The sequence below is a fragment of the Micropterus salmoides genome, unplaced genomic scaffold (genome assembly GCF_014851395.1).
Source record: "Micropterus salmoides isolate LMB-PRFRI ecotype aquatic unplaced genomic scaffold, ASM1485139v1 Ms_hic_scaffold_20, whole genome shotgun sequence".
Taxonomy (NCBI): Eukaryota; Metazoa; Chordata; class Actinopteri; order Centrarchiformes; family Centrarchidae; genus Micropterus; species Micropterus salmoides.
Window position 1 is genome coordinate 27,673,635 of NW_024041151.1, and position 23,074 is coordinate 27,696,708.

Genomic DNA, 23,074 nt, shown 5'->3' on the forward strand with positions numbered 1-23,074 from the left:
CTTTTAAGTCGATTCTGCCTTTTTCCCCCAAGACAAATAATCTTGTCAAGCAACACACGCAGAACATGTTTTAATGTAACTGGCCATGAATTTCCTTTGTAAGATATTCAGTCTATTTTCAGCTACAGCCTTAAGTTGATCTTCAACTTTGATTAGCTTTATGGTCAGACAGAGTTTTGTTGCGGCCAAATTTCTGTGATTCTTTTAGGAATCTGTTTATTTTTGCTCACACCACCGGCATTTAACAACTCATTTCATTTAATAGTGAGTGGAATTTTCTTATTGTTATTATTAATTAACCACATAAATAATCTTGCTTACAAGTAAATAATTCTTCAAATAAAATATTGTCATTTTTTCTATTGTGTATCCTGTCTATTTTGTATATTGTTGCCAGTCTAACTCACTTTTAAACTAAAATTTTAAGACTTTTACGACATATTGAGGTTGACATATTTGAGTGTTTGAAGTCTCTTCATGTTGAGCTGTTTTAACAAACTTCATTCAGTGCTCCAATATCTTATGTAACAGTAAATTTAGATTCATCCATGTAAAAGTCTCGGAGGAGATTCCTTTTCAGTGTTTGGAACTCCATCAGCTTAAATGAATTAGACTTCATTAATGGGACTTCTGTGCTGCTCCTCCTACTGATGGCATAACCCTCACACTCATTAATACAGTATAGAAACATGCTCTCAGGTACATACCATGAGGGAGTGTCTGTTGGCCGACAGCAGTCCTGTCCCATACCCGCTGCCCAGAGCGCCCATAGCGCCGTTGTGCGAATGTGCGGCCCCGATGAGGCTGTGCATGTCCCCGTGCCCGCTGGTCATTGCCGTTGATGGTCCCACCGCGTGGCTCCGCAGTACGTGGATGGCGTCATCCAAACGCTCCAGGCGGTCCTCGATACGACTTTGCTGCAGAACGAAGGGACACAGTTGAAGTGTTCTTTCTTATCTTTGTCTGTAGACACAGCTCTGACTCAGATGCTTCAGAAAGATTATACAGATTGTGACTGGATCTTTAGCTCATCTTTAACTAATTATCAAAATACAGAAGACAGACAGAAGACAGGTGACAGAGACTCAGTTACCAGATACCACAGGTCCATGTGAACAAGAATATATTATTCTTATTGTTAATAACTCCCATTAAAGGCTATTAAAAACACAGCAGTGAGCCACACTGTTGCACTGGGTGATATGTCCCTTCATTACCATGACGCACACACTGTGGCCTATTTGGACTTAATCCTACACTCATGAGCCTGCTGCTGTAAATAGTATCACCAATGCAACAATTTCTCCTATTTGAAAAATGTTTGCTAAAAACGACCACAGACATGTGCCACAGACATGTATAGGGTTGTCAAAAATGTGGTGAGAGACATTCTGACATATTGTTGGTGAAGTAACAGTTTGGAGGAACACTGTGAATCGACCGCTCTTAACATATTAAACATATTAATCTCCACAGTATTGTTTCAGTGTAGAGATCTCAAACCATCTGCAAACAAAAAAAATCTGCTATCTGCTATCTGCAATGTGAAAATAGGAGAAAGTGTGAAGATATGGTTTTAGGTGAACTGACCCCTTAAAAATATTTTCTATTTTGGACAAACTGTGGGTGTGTGTGTGGGTGTGTGTGTATACCAGAGAGTGCAGTGGAGCCTCATAGTTTGGCGATGACGCTCCCTGTCCGCCGTTCCTCGACCAGACAGCTGAACTGGCAGCTAGGAGACAGGAGACAAGCAGACATCGTCAGGAGAGGGGATGGGGAACTACAGGATGTCAGTAGCAGATTAAAAGCAAGATGCACGACAAGATTCAGAGAACAGGGAGCTATGAGTAGGAGATCTGGGAGTTGGGAAAATAACTGGAGTCGAGACGTTTCTGCTTAGTTCAAACTGGCATCCCTTCAGCAGCATGTAAGCTCTGTGACAGACTGCCGACCAGTCCAGGGTGTAACCCTGTCTTTCACCTAAAGCATGCTGGGATAGGTTCTCCCTGTGACCCTGAACAGGATAAGTGTGTACAGAAAATAGATGAATGTCTGTGTGAGGATTAGAGCTAAACCCTCCTCTCCTTTTATATGTTGAAGAAAGAAACCACTCGATGTACAGCGCCAAACGCCAGACAAAACGTCTTTATGCAAGGAGTCTCTCATCGTACCCACTCATGGTACTCCGACAGAATAAACGCAGAGATGTGGATAAAAAGACGAAAACAAACCAGCTCATATCTCATAGCAGAAATGCTAATACAAGGCTTTTGTCTTTGAAAAGGTACAAGCGGTTGATTAGCATGGGCCCTCTGCAGAATAAACAAGCTTTGTGTCTCTGCTCTCTTCTGCTTTTGTGTTTGTTGTCACTCGTTGAAGGGTCGTATCTGAATCGACAGGTCTCATTAGCTGATAGACAGAGGGGAGACAGCGACTTGTGTGAATTTACATTGACATGAGGCCCTCAGTGATGATGGGCTGGTATATGGAGGCCTTTCAGTAGCATTTCAAAAGTGAGACAAGCTTATAGATGATTTTTGATTTTTGGTTTCTAACTCAGTTTATTTTAAAAAGTAGAAATCATAGCAAAATCCTGTTAAAGCTTCAATTCACACAGTGCTTGAATTGGAAAAAAAGATGCCAGTGCTTAAAAAAAACAGCATGCATAGCATGTATGTACAGCAAGACACAAATACAAGGGTACAAAAGACTAATTCGTAATACAAAATATGAATTTATGTGCACAAAGTGATACCTGCCAGGCTTTGTAATGACCATTTGACAGGTGCGAGTTCATATCCAGCTGCTTTCTTACAAACCTAGACCACATGTAGTGCCTAACAAAACTGTTGTAAAGTGTTCTGCTTCTTGCTGGATCAGGGAGCCCATCTCTTACCCATGTCTTACAATAAGTACACAATGAATAATTACAAAGTGGCAGTGCCAACTAATAAGCAACAGTTCTCAGCTGGACGGTTATCTGTACCACTGGCCCAATTCAAGCACTGACTTCACCCTTATCACTCAAAACATATTTTGCCTTTTACCCAGGGTGTTTCTGGTCACGGAGATAGTTTTGGTTTTATGTGTCCAGGTTTTGAGGGTATCTATCTCTGAGTACTCTGTGGTGACTTACAGTACTGGGGCGGTGAATGGAAGTTTCAGAGATAGATACCCTCAGTTTAGTTTGTGGTGCTCAAAAAATTGAAAAATGCCCCAAAGCAACATGTTTTCATATCAGTGTCCCTGTTACTCTGTGTAAATCCTCAACCACACTGAAGGGACTACTTTTCACCAAATAAATTGTACATATAAAATTGGCTGCGGTGTGTTCTGTCGATGGTTCATAACTGTGTTTCAGCAAAGAGATGTTGCTGTTTAAGTGAAGTCATTTTTCAGTGTAGTGAGCATCACAAATGAAAATCCATTATCCTCCATTGTAGTGGTGTGTTTTATTCTCTCTGTACTCTGTACTCTGTTTACTTCCCCTGACAGTTTGTTCTCAGGATTGTGCATCATTTCATTCATTAATTGATTTTGCCACTATTTATTTTCTCTAATGTGTGACCAACCATAATGACAGCTAATGCTAACAAAAAGCATGTGATGTCGCAGCCTCACAATCAATCAGCCGATCACGATCAATCAGCAAACATTTAAATGATAACATGACTCAAAACTCATGGACCTAACTAACACTGATTGGTGTTGTAGATGTAACTTTACGTATGATGGCCTCTTTCTCTCCTCAAAAGTATTCAAAAATGCATTTGAAAATAAAGCACCACCAAATATTTTTTCTGGCAGTTTTGAAAAAAAAAATTGTGTTTTTGAAAAACAGCCGACATGTTATTGAGAGTTTGAAAATCACAAGCATAAACTAAGACAGTCTACATCAGATTATATGAAGGAAGTCTGATCATTACGTTTTAATCCCAGCTAGCTAGAACCTGTCAAGGTAGGGAGAGCACTTTATCGCTTATTTTTTATCCTTTCCATGTAGTTTTTTTCCCCCTCATTTTCGTCATCTTTTATGCTCCTCTCTCTTGTTTTCCTTGCTTGTTTCTTATTCATTCATTTTCTTTTCTTATTGCTTCATTCCCTCCCCTCTCCTCCTTTATCTCTTTTCTTGCCCCTCCATACTTGTTTTCCTTCTCTTTCCTCCTCTTACCTCTTCTCTGCCTTCACCACTGATCTCTCCCTTGTAACTCTGATCTCATCTCATTAGCTCATGTTTCTCTTTTTTTAATTGTCTTTTCTCTCCCCTCTGCTTTATTCATAGTACACACTCATTACCATATGCTAATTAATGAATAATCACCTGGGTACATTCATGTGCAAATACAAATATATGTATTAAACGGCAGGGTAAATTATTCCGGGTCCAACACTGTAAAACACCCTCGCAGAATTAGCCTTGGATATCAATTTGCATGTAGTTTGCTCTAATAGGCTTCATTTCTAATTTGTAAAAAGTGGAGTAACTCTGACACAATGATAAACACCAATTATGGTTTAGCAGGCAATATCCCAGGCAGCTATAATGACGAGGAGGAGGAGAAGAAAGAGGGGAGGGGGCTCGTGTTTGCAGAGCCGGTAGGTTTTGTGAACGATTTGTCGAAGTGGTGCTCGTAATTAAAGCTATCAGTCACAAGGCGCAGCACAGAAATATCAAATATTGTGTGTAGCAGCAATTAGAGACAAATTCTACACAACTATTATTAGGAAAAGTAATTTTTCACTTTAAGGAGCAGGGAGAGTTTACAACATCAGCCGGGAGGAGGAGTAATTGGTGGAAATAAGAGGAGGAGGGGTATGGAGAGGAGACACGGATATTATTAATGTGTTTTTATGGCCTTGTTTTATGCTGATTGCACTTACTGTACATAGCAGATCGCCCTATGTTATTTATTATTAAATACAAATGTATAGCTTTAGTTTGTTAAGTCATCTGAAACAGGTCCAAGTCAAGTCTCAAGTCATTTGAAACAAGTCCAAGTCAAGCCTCAAGTCATTTGAAACAAGGCCAAGTCAAGCCTCAATCCTTTGAAACAAGTCCAAGTCAAGCCTCAAGTCATTTGAAACAAGTCCAAGTCAAGCCTCAAGTCATTTGAAACAAGTCCAAGTCAAGCCTCAATCCTTTGAAACAAGTCCAAGTCAAGCCTCAAGTCATTTGAAACAAGGCCAAGTCAAGCCTCAAGTCATTTGAAACAAGTCCAAGTCAAGCCTCAATCCTTTGAAACAAGTCCAAGTCAAGCCTCAAGTCATTTGAAACAAGTCCAAGTCAAGCCTCAAGTCATTTGAAACAAGGCCAAGTCAAGCCTCAATCCTTTGAAACAAGTCCAAGTCAAGCCTCAATCCTTTGAAACATGTCCAAGTCAAGCCTCAATCCTTTGAAACAAGTCCAAGTCAAGCCTCAAGTCATTTGAAACAAGGCCAAGTCAAGCCTCAATCCTTTGAAACAAGTCCAAGTCAAGCCTCAATCCTTTGAAACAAGTCCAAGTCAAGCCTCAAGTCATTTGAAACAAGTCCAAATCAAGCCTCAAGTCATTGGAAACAAATCCAAGTCAAGTCTTAAGTCCTAAGAAGTTCATGCTGAGCCTCAAGTCATTTAAGACTAGATCAAACAAGTTAAAGTCAAGTTTCAAGTCAGCATTTTTATTGTTCGAGTAATTTGGTATCCAGTCCGGGTCAGCTCTGCTCATGCTGTTGGTTCTGTAGCTGTATTTGGCTGGTGTGTTGTGATTGGAGGGTGAGTTTCATGTGCTACCTGTGAGGGAGGGCGGGGAGCCTACTGGAGTGGAGGGATTGGACGAGAAGCTGTTGTTCGTGTGGTCCGGAGAGTAGATCTGAAAAAAATGTAGAATTGTGAAAACAAAAAGTCGTGAAAAGTCTGAAAAAAAAACTAATTAGGTAACATAGGCTACAAAATCATTTTGCATTAATAAAAATACTAAACAGGTCTATCACATCTGTATGTGTGTGCATGTTTATGTGTGTGTTTGTATGTGCTGCACTTACGGATGCGAGTGCTTTCCCTAAGGCGTCTCCTGTTTGAGAGCTGCTGGCTGCTGCGCTCTGTGCTCGGTTAGCTGTTGCACACACACGCACACACAGGGGAATACAGGGACATGTTCTTGTAAATAAGGATGTAGTTGAGTACATATTTTAATTATTCTGTCTATTTGTACACTATCAGTCCATCCGTTTCGCACTCAAACCGGCAACACATTCATTAATAGTGATCCACCTAAATATCTGGTTCCACTACTTTCATGAATTAATCTGTCTTCCTTGTCCACAGATACACACACTCTGTAGCAGCTTTGCCTGGTTTCCTTTTCATTCTTTATTACATTGCTGGAAATAAAACAAGGAGAAGGAGAAGTAGAAGCACCCAACGTAAAGGAAGTTAGCACATGAATTCATTTTCTTCTTATGTGCAGCAGTTTATATCATTTTGGTTAAATAAATAATGCGAATTCTCCAAGAACGATTCTGAGTGGGGAATATTCTTGTGTCACCGTTCACCAAAGTTGATTTACTTCAGCTCCAATGCATTAACCTACACATATCAATTATTCAATGATTTGAAATGAGTTGAATTTGCTCCAATATTAACTGTTGTAAATGGTGGTGTGACCAGGCTCCTTTTCAAGTAATGAGACAGACAGAACTCAAAAGAGACCAACATTCAACATTTACAGTTCACATTTTTAGTGACTAACTATGTGTGTGTGCGTGTGCAAATACTGGACTTCAATACAACTAAATCTGTTTCACACACTTGAAGAGCACAGAGGCCAAAGAGGAAGGAAGTGACCTCACAGGACCAGATGAGCGCCCACACACACACACACAAACACATACACACTGAGGCAGAGAGACTCTGACATGCTCACAGCTCATCTCTCCTGATAGCAGATCCCAGATGGAAAGTTTACGCTCGCACACACAAGTTAGACACGCGCACGCCACACAGACACAGCACAGCAAAAACACATCCTTTCATGGCAAATGAATCCATTACAGAAATTGGCAGGACTGGACTTCTTTAAGCTGTTAGAGAGAGCGAGATGAAGTGGGAGAGAGAAGGGAGAGAGAGACAGGAAGCGGCATATGTTTTGGGGTTAAAGCCTCATGTCTCACTCACGCCATACCATTGGTCTAGTAAACCATCCAAGGGATTACTTTTACACACACACACACACACACACACACACACACACACACACACACACACACACTCCTATCCTGACTTGATGCATAATTTAGAACATGTGCAGGAGAAAATCTTTTTCATAAATGAGAGCTTATAGCTGCAAAGGAGGAGAGCATTCAGAAGATAAAACTGATGTTTTTGTTTTTCTGTCTCTGTCCATCACCTCTTCAAAGAGAAAAATAGAGTAATTTAATTTTGTATTATATATTTTTTTAAGTTAAACAGTTTTATTTAATTAGTTGTTTCGTTTCTGTTCATTTGACAATTTTTTGTCCCAATTCCATATAACACATTAGTTGCTTTGTGGGACCATCAACCGCCCAATAATGAAGCATTTTGCTTTTTTGAGTTTACTTAAAACCTACTCAAATACTGGTTGCTGGTGCGGTGACAAGGGCATGATGCCTAACCAGCTTCCTACCAGTGGTGTTCATTGGACCAACCTGGAGATTTAATCCAACGTCTCTGACCGTGATCATTTTAATTCTAAATCTCATCGTTATGCTACTTCAGAGGGAGTTCACCCACTTTTGAGAATGAAACACTCATGCAGAACAGCAGCTGTGGTCAGTCTGGATTCATGTAATTTACAAAAAACTCTTAATGGTCACGGTGGAAAAACTGTATCAAAACTTCTTCAGATGCCTTGTTTTGTCCATCCAAAAGTCCAAAACCCAAAGACATTTAAATTATTATAATCTTAGACAAGAAAAAAAAGCACATCCTCACATTTGAAAAACTGGAACCATAAAAAGTTTCTTTTTTTTCCCACTGACGTAAAAGATTGATCGTTCTCTTGATCAACTAATCGATTAATCGACTAATTGTTGCGGCTCTACAATGAAACTTTGATTGGCAACCAGTCCTTCAGTATGTTCCAGTCACTTACTTTTTCACCCAATATAGACTCGCCCAACACTGTCGAGCTTGCAAGCAGCTACATGTGTTGGTTTAGTCACATTAAATGGTGCCACCTGCCACACACCTGCTACATTGTATTTAGAGCTGACTCTATGAGTTCAACGAGAAAGTTACTGTTTTAGTGATGTGCTGGAGTGACGTAATTAAACTACAGGAATTAACACCAACGAGTTTGCGGGACATATGGATGGACAATGAAGTGAATTTTGCTGCAGGAGGTTTGAAAAGTTTCTACAGACATTTTCATACGTTCATTGTGAACACGGCTCATTATTAAAATCACTTTGTAACTGACATGCCTCCATAGTGACTGCAGCTGCAATGAGAACTCACTCACTTGTTTACTACGTAGTATGAAATCAAACAGAGGCAGAGAAACGTCTGGAAACACTGTGTGTCCTTGTATAAGTGCTCATGTGTGCACACACGTGTATCATATGTTTATATTTAAACAACAGGGTCATGTTTTTTATTAGGTTCATCTTGTGTTTACACTCATCTGCTCTGGCTTGTGTATGTGTGTGTGTGTGTGAGAGATATCTTTGTGGAATGTAGGAGATGTCTTCCCATGAAAACAAACTTTCAATCTGTTTCTTATTGCTGTCCTATTTGTTCTCTGGGACTCAAAGCAAGGGGTCCATATGGTATTCTGTGTGTGTGTGTGTGTGTCAGTGATGTCAAGGTCCAGCCCAAATGGAGTTCAACTGTTTTTCTCAATTCAATTATATTCAGTTTCTGACTCGCTGCTTCTTCCCCTGACACTGAAGTTTAGTTTTTAAGTGGTTTAAGTTATAACTGGTTATGGGGCAGTAAATAAAAATGTGTTCTAGCTATTGTTGTCTTGTGACAGTAAAGGACCGGTAATGTTGTTTTTCAAGTAGTCACTGTGAGTAGATCGTTTGTGGATTTTCCCAAAGTCAGAACACAAACAGTGAGTGCATCCTTGTCGCTAAACTAAAAAAAAGTAAAAGTGGCTGCAGATGGTTTAAGAATGGAAGCTTCCACACAGCAGAGCTTGTTTAAGTCCTTAGGAAAAGTCCCAAGTCAAGTGTTAAGTCTTTGATGGCAGTCCAGATTCCAAATTGCCAAGTCAAGCTGCAAGTCTTTCAGGTCTTGAATGCTTTTGCTTTCAGGTCGAACATCAAGTCACGTCTTTAAGGAGTCGGCTGTCAAATCCAAGTCGTCATTATTGTCACTAAAGTCTGACTGAAGTCCAAGTCCAAATACACCTTCACATGAATATGTCATCTCACATTAGTGATCCCATGCTATCAACAGATTAGCAAGTCTCCAGCCATGCTAGCAGCTCTTTCTATCTCCGAGAAAGTCAGGAGATCACCAAGGTTATTACAATTCATCCTGAGCGGTGAAGTGACTGTGTGTATCAAATGTCAAGACAATCTGTAGGTGTCGAGACATTTTGCTATAAAACAAATAAATGCCAACCTCATGGGGGCACTAGAAGAACAATCAGGGGAAGTCAGTAGGATTCATCCTCTAGGGACCATTAATGTTTGTACAAAGGTTCATGGCAATTCATTTAATAGTTGGTGAGATACTTGACTCTGGACACAAAGTGGTGGACCGACCAACTGACAGACAGACATTAGCATCCCTAGGGCCTGCTAGCATGGCTGAAAGTATAATAAAAACAAATGTTTCTTAATTAACCCGATACTCTTTCCCCTGCTTCCTGCAGGACGGGAATTTTCCACCTGCTTGCATCTTGTTAAAACAGATTCAAGTTTAGAGTGAAAAAAATATTTTTTAATTTTCTTTCCAATCAGATGAATAAAGAGACATTCTTCTAAGTCTTTGTGAACACTGTAAATCTTGTGATGTCGCAACTCACATATGACAGATGCTTTTCTTCTTCAGTGAATTAAATAGGAACAGCTAATGTCATTAGCTACGCCGACTGATTGACAGCAGATGACTTTCCATAAAGGATGCCATCAACTCATGTAGATGTAACTTCTCTAAGTGATAGTTGAGCTGTGTGCGTGAACATTTCTACATCTCTTTCAGCAGGCTTCATCCCCAGAGTGAGCATAGTAGGTGGTCTAAATCTTCACAGGAAGTAGGTCATGCCAACAAGCATATATTTTCTAAAAGTAGCATTTTATAATTTAATGACTTTATAAAAGGCAACTGCATCATTTCTTGATATGCATTGCTTCAAGTCCCAAATACACAATGGCGTCTTACCCATGATGCTGTCTGTGCCGTTGGTGGGGGCGGTGCAAGAGGCGGTGCTGTAGTGATTACCCCCGCCCCCGCTCCCTCCCCCTCGGTGGAAGCTAGACATGGGAGGAAGGCTGGAGCTGATATCTGCAGACGAGTGTGACGGGTAGCTCTGCTGAGAGACGGACGGCACAAAATGAAACTTTAACAACAAAGGGACAAACTGCCGCAAAATAGGAAAAGTTACATCAAAACAGGATAAAAATAAAAAGGCAGTGGTGATAAACATGAAGCCTCTCCATTGGGTAAATGACCTTCAACAGATTAACAGCCTCACTTATTTGTACAAATTTATAAATTTCATGCGTCATGCTTTAACAGACATTTATGGCTTCTACTGTAAATGTATACCAGGAATGATAGAGATTACACCATAACATTATGAATTCTAAGAGGAGGTGTACAGACATAAGAATATTTCATTTGACGAAATACTTACATTATGACAAAAATATTGAAAGTCAAAGAGAGCTCAATGGCCTCTAAGCAGCCACTTAGCTTGCTTCTGCCTCATAGTAGCTATGATCTGTAGTGTTCTTGTTTTTGCATATGTGTTACTTTAGATAGCTTTTTTTTTTGTGTAGTTTAAACCATAAACATGCTTTTTTAAATTAAAAAACAAATACAAAAACAATCATGCAAAGTCATGGAATATGAGGGAGAATCTGGAAAACTGAGTCAGTACCGAACTGAAAAAAAGTACATGTAAGTAGGGTTGAACGAATACTCGGTTGGAACGAGTATCCAGTACTATCTAGTAAAATGTGTCAACTTCCATTTTCAAATGAAACAATAAATATGGTATAGTATGCGATTTATAAAACAACTTCTCTTATATTTCTCTAAAGCTTAATTTTGAGGCAGTTCTGTAAATAGTTTTCTTATAAATATAGCAACTTCTGATCAACTTATGGTATATGTCCCACCCACTCATAGTACGGATAATTTAGATGGTTGAACAGGAAAGTATCACTTGTGTCGCAACCTGTACAGACACAGGTAATTGTGTACACCGTGATTGACACCTCTGCTCACCAATCTGTCGTGAGGGTGAATCCCGCAGTAGGAGGAGCTCTGGGCGGGGCCGTGGGCCGAGTTTCCGCCCCCCAGCATGCTGCCATGGTAACCCTGCTGGCCCATACTGCCACTACTGCTGCTCCAGGGATCGCCACTGTGGTGACCGTCTGGTAGAGAGAAACACAGAGGGGGAGAGAGAGGTACATGTGATGTGCTCTATGCTGGTTTGAGATCAGTTTTATCTCTGTGCAGGCCATAAGATACTACAAACATACTGAGCTTTCTCTCTGTTAAACCTTCCTGTGACTCACTCAGTGCACCTACATGTAGTTTAGTAATCTAACACACTATGCAGTAACCTGATTTTTTAAAATCCATATAGATAGGACACCTGGTTTTCTTCTTCAGTTTTAAGAATAACCTTTTACACAGATTTGAGCTTGACAAACCTGATTTCTGAGACCATTTGTACCTTTATCAATGTCTGTAAAGTTTTGCGTATATTTACACGACAGACACCCAGGTGACAGGGAAAACGACACCGTCTAGAGAAAAATTCGAGTAATTAAATCAGTCTAAGCATTCACTATTGGTAGTCAATAGACTGGAAACACTCCCCAGCAGTTAAATCTATGTCATCAAAACTAGTTTCAACCAAGCGGGAACCTCCGGGTCTGGAAAGTGAAGCCAATGTGTAAGTGCTTTGAACCTAGGGTTGAGCCGATAGACGATGCCATCGTTTGAAGTCTTCTTCAACACAGCATGATGTTCATTTACTAATTTAAAGAGAAAAATAGATGATAAAGCAGGGTATGCTTTAGGGCTATCTTATGATTGACAAGTTACTACCATGGCGACCTTTTAATCAGGATAGAGGTATTTTGTATCCATTGCTCTGTGCACATTTGACAAGAGCTGTTGAAAAAGCTCATTAGGAGTCAGCTGTTCTTTATTCCCAGAAAGTACATTTTGTTTTAAGCCTGTTTTTCGCTAGCCAAAATTAGCATCCAGGTGTTCTCATAGTTAATGTGAATTACGGCTGCGCCTTGCTAACCAAGCTAGCTTGCGCCACCCACTGGTCCAAATATCGTCACGTCTGGTGTGTGGTTCCAAAAAATCTAAATGACGACGGCCAAAATGCCAAACTCGAGGCTTCAAAACAGTAGTCCACAGAACCAATGGGTGACGTCATGGTGAATATGTCCATTTCTTTTACGCCCCCTTTACAGTGTATAGTCTGAACACACATAAACAAACATTATAGTACTGTATGTCCACAGATATCACTTGTTTGATTAGCTGACAGGTGTCTGTTAAAGTCATATGTGTTCTTTCTGTTACATTAACTAATAAAATGTATGATTTTGGTATGAGAACCTCTTTCAGCTAAGAGAGCTCGAGCTCATTTCGTCTGTGATCCAGTGTCCACAATGAGCTCAGAAAGCCACTGTGGGGAGTTTTGATGGTGTGTGTGTGTGTGTGTGTGTGTGTGTGTGTGTGTGAGTACCTGGCATGAAGAATGTGCTAGGGAAGCCAGAGCTGGGAGGTTTGGAGGATGGATAACCCGGTGAGTCCCTGTTGTAGTCGGCTGTACTGGCAGAAGGAGCGTACACCTGCAACACAAACACAGAATCACCAATCTGATCAACATGCAACGTGTTCTCATCAAAAGCTCACAGCCAAACTAAACCTGCCAAAACCTTCCATTCTCTCATTTCCCTCTTTGAGGCTCAAAGGGATCAGCTTCAGATGTATTTCATTTCCACTACGCTGTAACAGACGACTGACACTCCCCAACGAAGTTCTGAGTGGAATGTTTTAAACAAATCAACATGAACCCTTCCTACTCTGACTAGACGAACACACCACATCCTGAACTGCCAGTGGTCTTTACTGACGATTTTCAAACTGGAAAAATACTTCCACTACAATCAGTTTGCTATTATTCACCATCTAGTAAAAAATAAGGAACAAAAAAGCTTTTACTTTTAGGCTTATTTTAAGTTTAGAAGATTTTGCGTACAAATTATTGTTAATAATAATAATAATGATAATAAAGCTTACAATTTTTAATTTGATGTATTCTGTAAAACTTTAAAGCAGATTTTCTTTTGGATGAATATTTTTCTAATATACATGTAAATATTTCGAAATATTGGCATATCTTCTATCAAGTGTAATAGATTTGTCTATATGTAGTTTAAACATGAAAAGTTTTTATAGCTATGTATATTAAGCTTGTTTTTACATTTTCAAAAAATTTCAAATAATATTATTTCACTTTTTCTTTTTTAATAATTAGATTTTTAAAAATGTTATGCTTTTTAAGCAAACATGCAGTAAAACGTGAGACTGCACGCAGAACCAGCAGCCTGTCATCACTCAGAACAGGTGACGTTCTTCCTCAGCAACACAGCGGCTGCATGAGAACACAATGCCTGTGTTTGGTCATGCCTTCGACTGGGGGTCCCCACAGCATGCCTCTGTGTGTGTGTGTGTGTGTGTGTGTGTGTGTGTGTGTGTGTGCATAGCGTGCGAACACTCAGCCATGACGCTAGCTTGCGTTGCATGACGCAAACCCTGGAACAGCTGTTGAAAGCGCATTTCTGTCTCTGTCTCCCCCACTGATTCACAAAAACACTCCACAGCTACACATAATCTACCTCAAACCCCCCCCAAAAATGACATGGGTTGCTTTGTTAACTTTAGAGTATTTGCATATGGATGGAACACAGATGTGATAAAACACAGGCCGAAGAAACAAAAGAAAAAGATGGAAAAAAAAACACTTGGGGGCATTATAAAAAACATCACTCTCTACACTCCCTGGAGGAAATTATTAAAAACAGAAAACAGCCTAAAACAGTTTCTGTCAAACAAAAACCTGACTTTTTACAGATCACAATAAACTCGCTGATTGGCTGGCATTTACTTCTGAGGGGAAAAACTGGCACTGATTTCCTTTGCAATACTGTCGTGTACTCTCAATGGTAAATTGTGTCCCACTGAGTCCTATCTTCAGGACACAGTGGGACCATATAGAGAATCTAAGAAGGAATCTCAGAGACTCTTGCAACTTTCAAACTGACAAACCAGCAGCCATACCTTTTTTTCTGCAGCAAATAGCCAGCTGTGCATAGGTGTGAAAAAGCAGGGAGATAAGCTGATAGGCGGTGACTTCATTCAGTTCCACATTAGCATGTGCTTTTGCCTTGATGTCTTTGCTTCAATGAGCCTCCTGGCGATTAACTTTGCAAGATCCAAAAGTGAGCCCCTCTGTGGTTCTCAGGTAAGGAACAAGGGATTACACAAGGATAGGTTTTAGCCTGTGCGTAGTTTTTCTTTAGATCAAAGTGGCACAGCTGGAATTCAACACACTAGGAACTCTGACTACCTGCCGGGTACTGCCAGTTAGCCAATCTAAAAAGTCATTTGATCAATACCTTGCTCTAGGAGTATGTTTTGCTCTCAATGACTATACCAGTGGTTTGAGCCACTCTACTTCCATTCGTGTTCACTTATCACATTTTATCAGCCCAGGAGCCACGTATGACATTCATACTGGAGGATTTCGTATCTCATGACTTACGTCCAATATTTCAATGCAGGAGTGTACTCTGTGTAAGTTGAAAGTAAGAGAGTGCAGGTCGGGGTGGTGGGTGGGTGTGTAGTGAGTCTGACTCAAATGCAGGACACAGATTGTTCACCTTTCTAATAACTCCAACTATGATCTTTCCTAATCCTCATCAAGTGTTTTAGCCACCTAACCATACCGTAACCGCAGTTTGTTTGTCATAGCCATGATCTTTACCTAACCTTTACCTTTATCATTGTTGCCATGTGTGATATTGTAGAAAGCAAGCATTTTAAAAATGTTGGCACTGAACATGAATAAAAAAAGAACACCACCCAGGGTTTTGCAGAAGTCATCCAGCATTGGCTATAGGTTTGCAGTACAGCTGTGTCTTGTTAGAAATAGAATCTCATTAAAATGTAATGTAATGCAAACTTTTAAAATGAATCCGTGCTTTATCCGAATACATGATAGTGGGGCTGACAAATTAAAGCAGACTTGATGTTCATGATTACATGATGTGATGGATTACACAATTTAAGTAAGTCTCAGCATGTTTAAACCAATAGCTGCCTGGAATGGTGCAAAAAAGACATCCAAAAAGTAAAAATAAACAGCATGCGCCTGGAAATATTCCCCTAAAGTATACATAAGCTGTAGTGAAGGACCTAAAACTGGCAAACACACAGGTATGGTCCTTTAATCCTTGCCACTGGAGGCAGTTGTAGACTTCAATCACCCCATGTTTTGTTACACACCGCATCTGACAAGGAAACGCTGGGTTCCAGAGCATAGCCTTGTGTCGACTGTGTTTAGTTCCTGAAACGCTTGGTCGCGGAAAGACATGACACTGGGAACTGTGGGAATGAAAGGTTGAGGTCAGGAAACACCCACCAACCAAACCACGTACACATACACAAACTTGCAGACACACAAACTTACTAAATAGTTGTAAGTAGATGTAAGATGCTAAGAGAAGCTAATCAGCTGGGAGAGGTCGGTAACTTCCCACAATGCACATTGCAGGAGATTTAAGGATCCAAATCCTTTAGCCCCCCCCCCAACACCACCACACACACACACACACACACACAAACACGAACACACACATTGTGTCTGTACATGTCATTAGAGCCAAACTAAAATCCCCTATAACATCCTTCTCCTTCTCTTCCCCTCTGAGAACTGAGTTTGATGATAAAACCACATTTATTGACCCAAAGCCTATACAAGAAAATGCACACACACACACACACACACACACACACACACACACGTTTGTGTTGTTCCTGTTGAAAATATTTTGATTCATGTCTCATGTCGTGCAGGCATATTTTCCCATTGAATGTGTTGAAAGACTGTGATTTAGTGTGTGTGTGTCCATGTGTTTATGTAAGAGTGTGCGTGTTGGTGTGTGCGCGCGTGTGTGTGTGTGTGTGTGTGTGTGTGTGTGTGTTACAGAGAGACAGACAGGAACAGGTGCAGAGTGTGTTCAAGTCTGAGGAATGCAGGGAGACACAATAACAACCTCACTTCCTGCAGTCTGCATCACACACACACACACACACACACACACACACGCACAGCAGTATCAGTATTCCCACAGTTAGGAAGCGGACCTCAAGCCAATCAGAGAAACCCTGGACAATGTTGTCATTTCACTGACCACATTAGAAATAACTTGTCTCAGTTGGACATTATGACAAAAACCTTGTTACTCTGTGAATATTATCATTGGACAGTGGGTTGAAAATATTAGGATTTTTCTCCTATAACCAGTGGTACCAGTTGTATAAAGTTATGCTCTGTACCACAATAGAAACACAATGGGAATTGGCTGAACTGGTTCCATAATAGAAGCTGCATTGAAACCAGATAAAGTAGTCCTCTGTGTAATGTCTGAAACACAACAGAACTCAAGTGGACCATCGCTGTATCATTGAACCAGTCAAACCAGTTCTGTAAAACCATGATATGTACCACAGTGGAACAACAGAAACCAGGTCTTTGTACCACAACAGAGACACAATAGAAACCACTGAAAGCAATTCTGTAATATTGTCATTGCCATGATAGAAAACTTAAATCAGTGGAATCAGTTTCTTACAATATCGGAACCAAACAACTGTTTAACTTGTTTTATGGAAGAGTTTTTGTATCACTATCAAACCCTAATATACACCTGTGGAACAAATCCTCTGTTCTATGGTAGAAACAACAGAAACCAGTGGAACCACTTGTGAAGATCTGATCTGTAACTAAGTAGAAACAGAACAAATGCTAATTTTACAACAGAAAAACAGTTAATTGCAGTGGAACCAGTTCTGTACAATAGTTACTGTGTCACAATAGAAACCCAACAGAACCTAGTCAAACTAGTTCTCAGTAACAAAAACACGAGACAAAAGATAGGCGTAAAATGATGATCTCCACCACAATAGAAACAGAACACACAACATCCAAACGAGTGTCCTGTACCACAGTAGACACACAATGGAACCTGCGGAGCCAGTACAGTAGGAGCAATATTGAAACCAGTTGAACAATTTATCTTTGTGGAATGACAGAAACACACTAGAAACCAGTAGAAACAGTTCTTGTATTACAACAGAAAGCTGATATAAACCAGTAAAACCAATTCCCGGCAAAGAACCCTGATACAAACCAGTTGAACCTGTTGTTTTCCAGAACAACGACAGATACTTGGAATAGAAACCAGTGGAGCCTGTTGTGTAAAATGATCATGTGTCGAACAGTAGAAATGCTGATAGAATCCAGTAGAAGCGCTTGTGTAACCGCTCACTGTGTCGTGATGTTTGACGGATTGAGAAAATCTTCACAGAACACAAAACATCACAGGTTTCATCAAAGCGTCGCTCTGTGTTGCCCCCGGCAACGAGACGAGAGAATAAAGACACATTCCACAGAAAACTGATTCCTCATGGAGCTAACAAAACACACACAAAGTGTATTCAGAGCAACCAGCTGTGCAACTCACTGACCTGAACCACAGGTACGAACGCAGCACAAACAGCAGCTGAACTTTAATTAGAGAGAAGATTAGTAGTCCTCACACTGAACTGATAGCTCCAAAAAACAATTCATGTTAATGTTAATGTAAATGTTTCTTTGGAAGTTCATGCTCTACACTCTATTCATCTTCAAAAAGAAAATAATACATCATAGGAAATAAGTAGAAAAACTAATGAAAAGAAATGAATAATTCAGTCGTTTAGTCCCAAACTGACACATTGCTTCCTTTAGTCTAATCAATCGAGTCGTGGAACTGAAAAAGCAAAAACAATGAGTGAATAACAGCAATAAGTGAGAAAAAAGGAAGCAAAAGGGGAAAAAAAGTACGACTTATTTTGTAGAGTCAACGCAACACTAAAAAAAGAGACAGAAACAAAGAAACAATTTTCTCTGCAGCTTCAGTCATGATTTGTAGACGGCGACGCTGCTGGGCCCTGAAGGGTTTTGTTAGAAAGAGACTGGAAAGATGTAGGAAAAACAATAAATGGAACAATGTGAAATGCAAAAAGTTGGATGCGGATAAAAAGACAGTAAACGGAAACAAAAGAGAGAAAAATGGAAAAGAGAGGAAAAAAAAGAAAAGAAGAAAAAGTAGGCATTTTGTCTTTGTTTAGTGTTTGATGCTTCTTCTGTCTGTTATTGTCTCCAAATGTGGGAAGCATCTGTTCAACCTCTCTGTCTCTTCTCTTCTCCTTCAGCTCCTCTGCTGTGACAAAAAGTTTGTTCACAAAAAAACTGAAAAGTGGAATTATTGTGTTGATTTTGTGGTGGAACAAGATGTTTGCATATTGTAGATCTTAATTTGCAAAGATTCTAAGCAACTCATCTGAGTGTGATGCATTATGCAAAAATTAAATGTGATGCAAAAGCGGTAACTGGACACAACAGACTATAAAACAGCAATATTTCTGTCGAGACTGGCTTTACAGGAACAACACTAACAGTCTACGCCCCTGCTAGCAGCTCTGCCACATATACTCAGGCATAGCAGTGCTTTAAGCTAAATGCTAATAACAGCTGATGTTTAGCATGTTTAGCATGGTAACACATGGACACTTTAAAGGTTTGACATGCTGGTGGCGCTAGATGGGAAGTTAAAAGGAATGTAAATCATAAATGAATGTACCAAATTTGGAGCCACTTCATCTAGTAAATGTTGAGGATAAGTTAACCGCTAGTGGCGCTAGATGAAAAGTCAGGGGAAAGCCAATAGAGTTCACTGTACGAAGTGCAAATGGGAATCCATCTAATAGTTGCTGAGATTTTTCAGTCTGAACCAAATTGGCAGACCTACAGACTGACACACCTAGCCAGTCTTAGAGCCACTCGACTAGCATGACTAACAATTACATAATTTGATGTTAAATGTCTCAAAACGGCTGACATTCACATTTTCCAGACAAGGACCTGTATAGGCTGAGGGTGTCTGGGTGGATGGCTTAGCAAAGCTTAGCAATTCCTCCAACCATATCCAAGTAGGTTTTGATGCCTGGGTCATTTTGTTTAGTTACTGGAGGACGTTCTGGGCATGACACAACAGCAACCTCTGGGTCTGAAAGTGAAACCTTGCAGATGGAACTTAAACCTGAATTCTGAAACGGCCAGCAGGGGATGAGTCTGCTGGTTGCAAAAAGAAGTCCGGTCCCATTAGAAATGATGGTAAAATGTTGCTACTTAGCTGAATTATTACCTCAGTAAACCCTTTCATAATGAGTTTATGAGTTTCAAGTCTTCAACACAGCATGATGTTCATTTAGTAAATGTTGGTCCTATTTAGGGGGAGATAAACCAGAAAACAGCGCATTCTTTAAGACATTATTTTATTAAATGGCAAGTCATCTTTGAATAGTCTGTTAAGTAGTAAATTTTTTGTTAACCTTTTTATTTTTTACCTGTGATTACATTTTAATTTAGATTCTTTTATATATATATATATTTAGCTGACGCTTTTATCCAAAGTGACTTACAATTGCTCTGCATGTCAGAGGTCGCACGCTTCTGGGGGTTAAGTGTCTTGCTCAGGGACACAATGGTGGACGTCTCACAGTGGGAATTGAACCCAGGTCTCCCACACCAAAGGCAAGCATCTTATCTATGCACCATCACCACCCCTATTTAATAAATGATTCAACATAACAGTATACCATAACTTAAGTCTTTGGTTTTGTTGCAACACTGATAAATAACCTTTGGAGGGAGGGCCAGTAAGTTTCAAACCCACCGGCCCTGTGGGGCCAGTTGCAAAAAAGTTTAACTTTGAGCCCTGAACAGGCTTCAACATTATATGCCCCTATCCGGCTGTTAGGCCCCTGTCTTTCTCACAAACTTTTATAGCAATGATAGAGCTCATGGAAGCAGCCTGGCATTTCTGTAATGAAAGGGCAGAGCCAAATGTCCACATGCTACAAACTGACTAACCTGAAGGTGAGAAAATTTGTATGTAAGAGAAAGTGCATGCTGAATATCAACACACGCAATACTTCTTCTGAGCTCCAAACATCAAGTGCAGTCATGATTTTGTCCTCAATGGCTCTCAAATTTTGACTTGCAGGTTGAGGATCAGGTCTTGTTTTTGCCTCGCTTTTTAGTTTTGTTATTAATACAACTCTGCAAATACACTTCTGCAGCCAGACAGAAAATGGAGCAAGAAACTAATCAGCAATTTGCTCAATTAAGGACTTTCTGTCTGTTTTTTTTCTCTTCTCTCTCTCTCTCTCTCTCTCTCCCCCCTTCTCTCTTGCTCACTCGCACACACACACACGCACACACACACACACACACACACAGTTTACCACGCTTCATCCAAAGCAGATGTGCTGGAATGTGAACACTCAAAGGAGCAGTCACGAAACCTCTTGACACACACACACACACACACACACACACACACACACACACACACACATATTCACACACAGTCGGCTGCACCTGTGCCTGTCCAAAATTTTTTTTCTCTCTTTGTTTCACTCTCCCCCTCCTCCTCTCTGTCCTCTGCCTCTCTCATTTCTAAGAGGCTGGTTTCACTTTCATCTTGTCTTTATTCACCTTCACACAAACAGTTTAACACCACAGGAAGCAAAAACAGTAGAGGAGAGGTACATACCAGTATACAACTCAACGTATAATACAATACAAAGAATTTTAATAATGAATAAATGAAAAGTCATTTATCATACCAAACACTCTTTGGTTCAAGCTTCTCGGTTACAGTACAACAGAAACAATTACCGACATCCATCTATCCCTCTACTGTCTCTATCTACTCCTGTCTCATTCCCCTCCTCTCTCCACCTGTAGACACGCTCTTTTCATCTCCATTTACCACTCACGCTGCTGCGCTTGGAGCCCGTCCGGAGGCAGATGTGGGAACGTGAATCAAACGCGCTGCAGACGGATCAAACATATTTTGGGGGTTCTGTTTTTTAGATGTATTTTTATAGCGGAGATCTGAGCCGCGGCCTCGGAATCCTCTGAAGGTTAATTATGTTCCTGATTCAAAACACATGGAGGGAAAACTGTGTGTGTGTGTGTGTGTGTGAGAAAGCGGAAGGAAATCCCACCCACCACCTCCGAGCCGAGCCCTTTATTCTACCAACCTGCAATTGCTCTAATGTGAACCAGATGCACACACTAACACACACACACACACACACACACACATAGAGTTTTGAGCATGGCTGCCTAATTTACTCCATATGATGCAGAGAGAGAGGTAGATTAGGTAAGAGAGAGAAAGACAAATAAAGAGTAAGAAAAGAGTAGCAGAGGGAAGAAAAGAACAAAATAATGACAGAAATAAAAAGAGAAAGATTATGAAAAAGAATCGGAGATAGTCAGGAAAATCTGATATTTAAAAAGAAAGAGGGAAGAAAAAGAATGAAAGATTAGAGACTTTGGTTTTCAAAAATACTTAATGATAAAGTAGAGAAAATCCAAAAGAGACACAAAAAATAACATGGAACGTAGAAAAATAAAATAAAATACAAAGAAAAAATGAAAAAAAGAAATTAAACAGACCTCACAACAAACGATACAGGAATCTAAAAAACTAAAGAAAAAAAGTAAAAAACTAGGGGAATATAGATTTTGTATTTTCAAAAAAATCACTACAAAGAAATAATATACTACTTAAAATAATTAAAAACAAAGAGACAGAAAGACAGAAAAAGGGTGATAGGAAGCGATGGTAAAAAGACAGCTCATTTAGAGACAGAAAAGACACACACATCTGCAAAAATACTTGTGTGTAATTGAAAACATGCAGAGCTTTCACACACTCCCAGTGAGTTTCATGGACTAAAACACATTCTTCAATTCACTTGCAACCGAACACACACACACACACACACACACACACACACACACACACACACACACACACACACACACACTCCCTGTGGAGCTCAAGCTTCCTGTGGCATGATTAGAGCCCCCTATGTGAAGACAAGTGGACTCAGCATGTGTGTTCGTGAGTGTGTGTGCGTGTGTGTGTGTGGTGTGTGTGTGTGTCATAGCGTGGTGCACCTGTGACTGAAGGGGGGTCGAGTTACTCAGACAGAAAACACTGGGGGGCCGGGCAAAGAGAGAGAGAGAGTAAATGAGAGGTGTGTGACACATGAGTGAGTGTGAGCGGCTGTGAATTGTTTTGCATTAAAAAAGTGTGTGTGTATGTGTGTGTGTGTGTGTGTGTGTGACACTTAAGAATGAGGAGTATGTAACAGAGAAAAGGAAAAAAGATGAATTGGTCTGAGTGTGTGTGCATAGAAGAATACTTCAGGGAGGAAAATGGTGATTCATGACTTACACACACACACGCACGCACACACACGCGCACACACACACACACACACACACACACACACACACACACACACACATTCATGATGCCTTTTCTTTTACAGATTAATTTTACAAATTAAGTTTCCATTAATTTGTAATGAAGGATGTGTTTATCTATACTCGCTTGTCTCCTCTCTTGTTCCCTCACTTCCTCTCCTCTCCTCTCAGGCAGCAGACTGTTTATCTATAATTCACTGCTTTTCTCCATCAGCAGTAACCTAGTT

At 40.2% G+C, this 23,074-nt stretch overlaps 1 protein-coding gene across 12 annotated transcripts in view; it reads right to left on the minus strand.

Moving 5' to 3' along the window:
- The window catches only part of LOC119914090 (transcription factor 4-like), a 270,600-nt gene that overhangs the window by 36,421 nt on the left and 211,105 nt on the right, over positions 1-23,074 (minus strand). For 7 of the 12 annotated variants that reach the window (XM_038733104.1, XM_038733093.1, XM_038733103.1 and 4 more), the window contains 7 exons: positions 12,912-13,017; positions 11,423-11,571; positions 10,352-10,499; positions 6,022-6,092; positions 5,771-5,849; positions 1,653-1,732; positions 708-917 (listed from right to left, as the gene is read on the minus strand). In XM_038733104.1, the coding sequence (XP_038589032.1) occupies positions 708-917; positions 1,653-1,732; positions 5,771-5,849; positions 6,022-6,092; positions 10,352-10,499; positions 11,423-11,571; positions 12,912-13,017 (843 nt within the window). Of the gene's footprint in view, positions 1-707; positions 918-1,652; positions 1,733-5,770; positions 5,850-6,021; positions 6,093-10,351; positions 10,503-11,422; positions 11,572-12,911; positions 13,018-23,074 lie in introns of all 12 variants that reach the window. The other 5 variants (XM_038733097.1, XM_038733092.1, XM_038733098.1 and 2 more) reach the window with 1 other exon arrangement.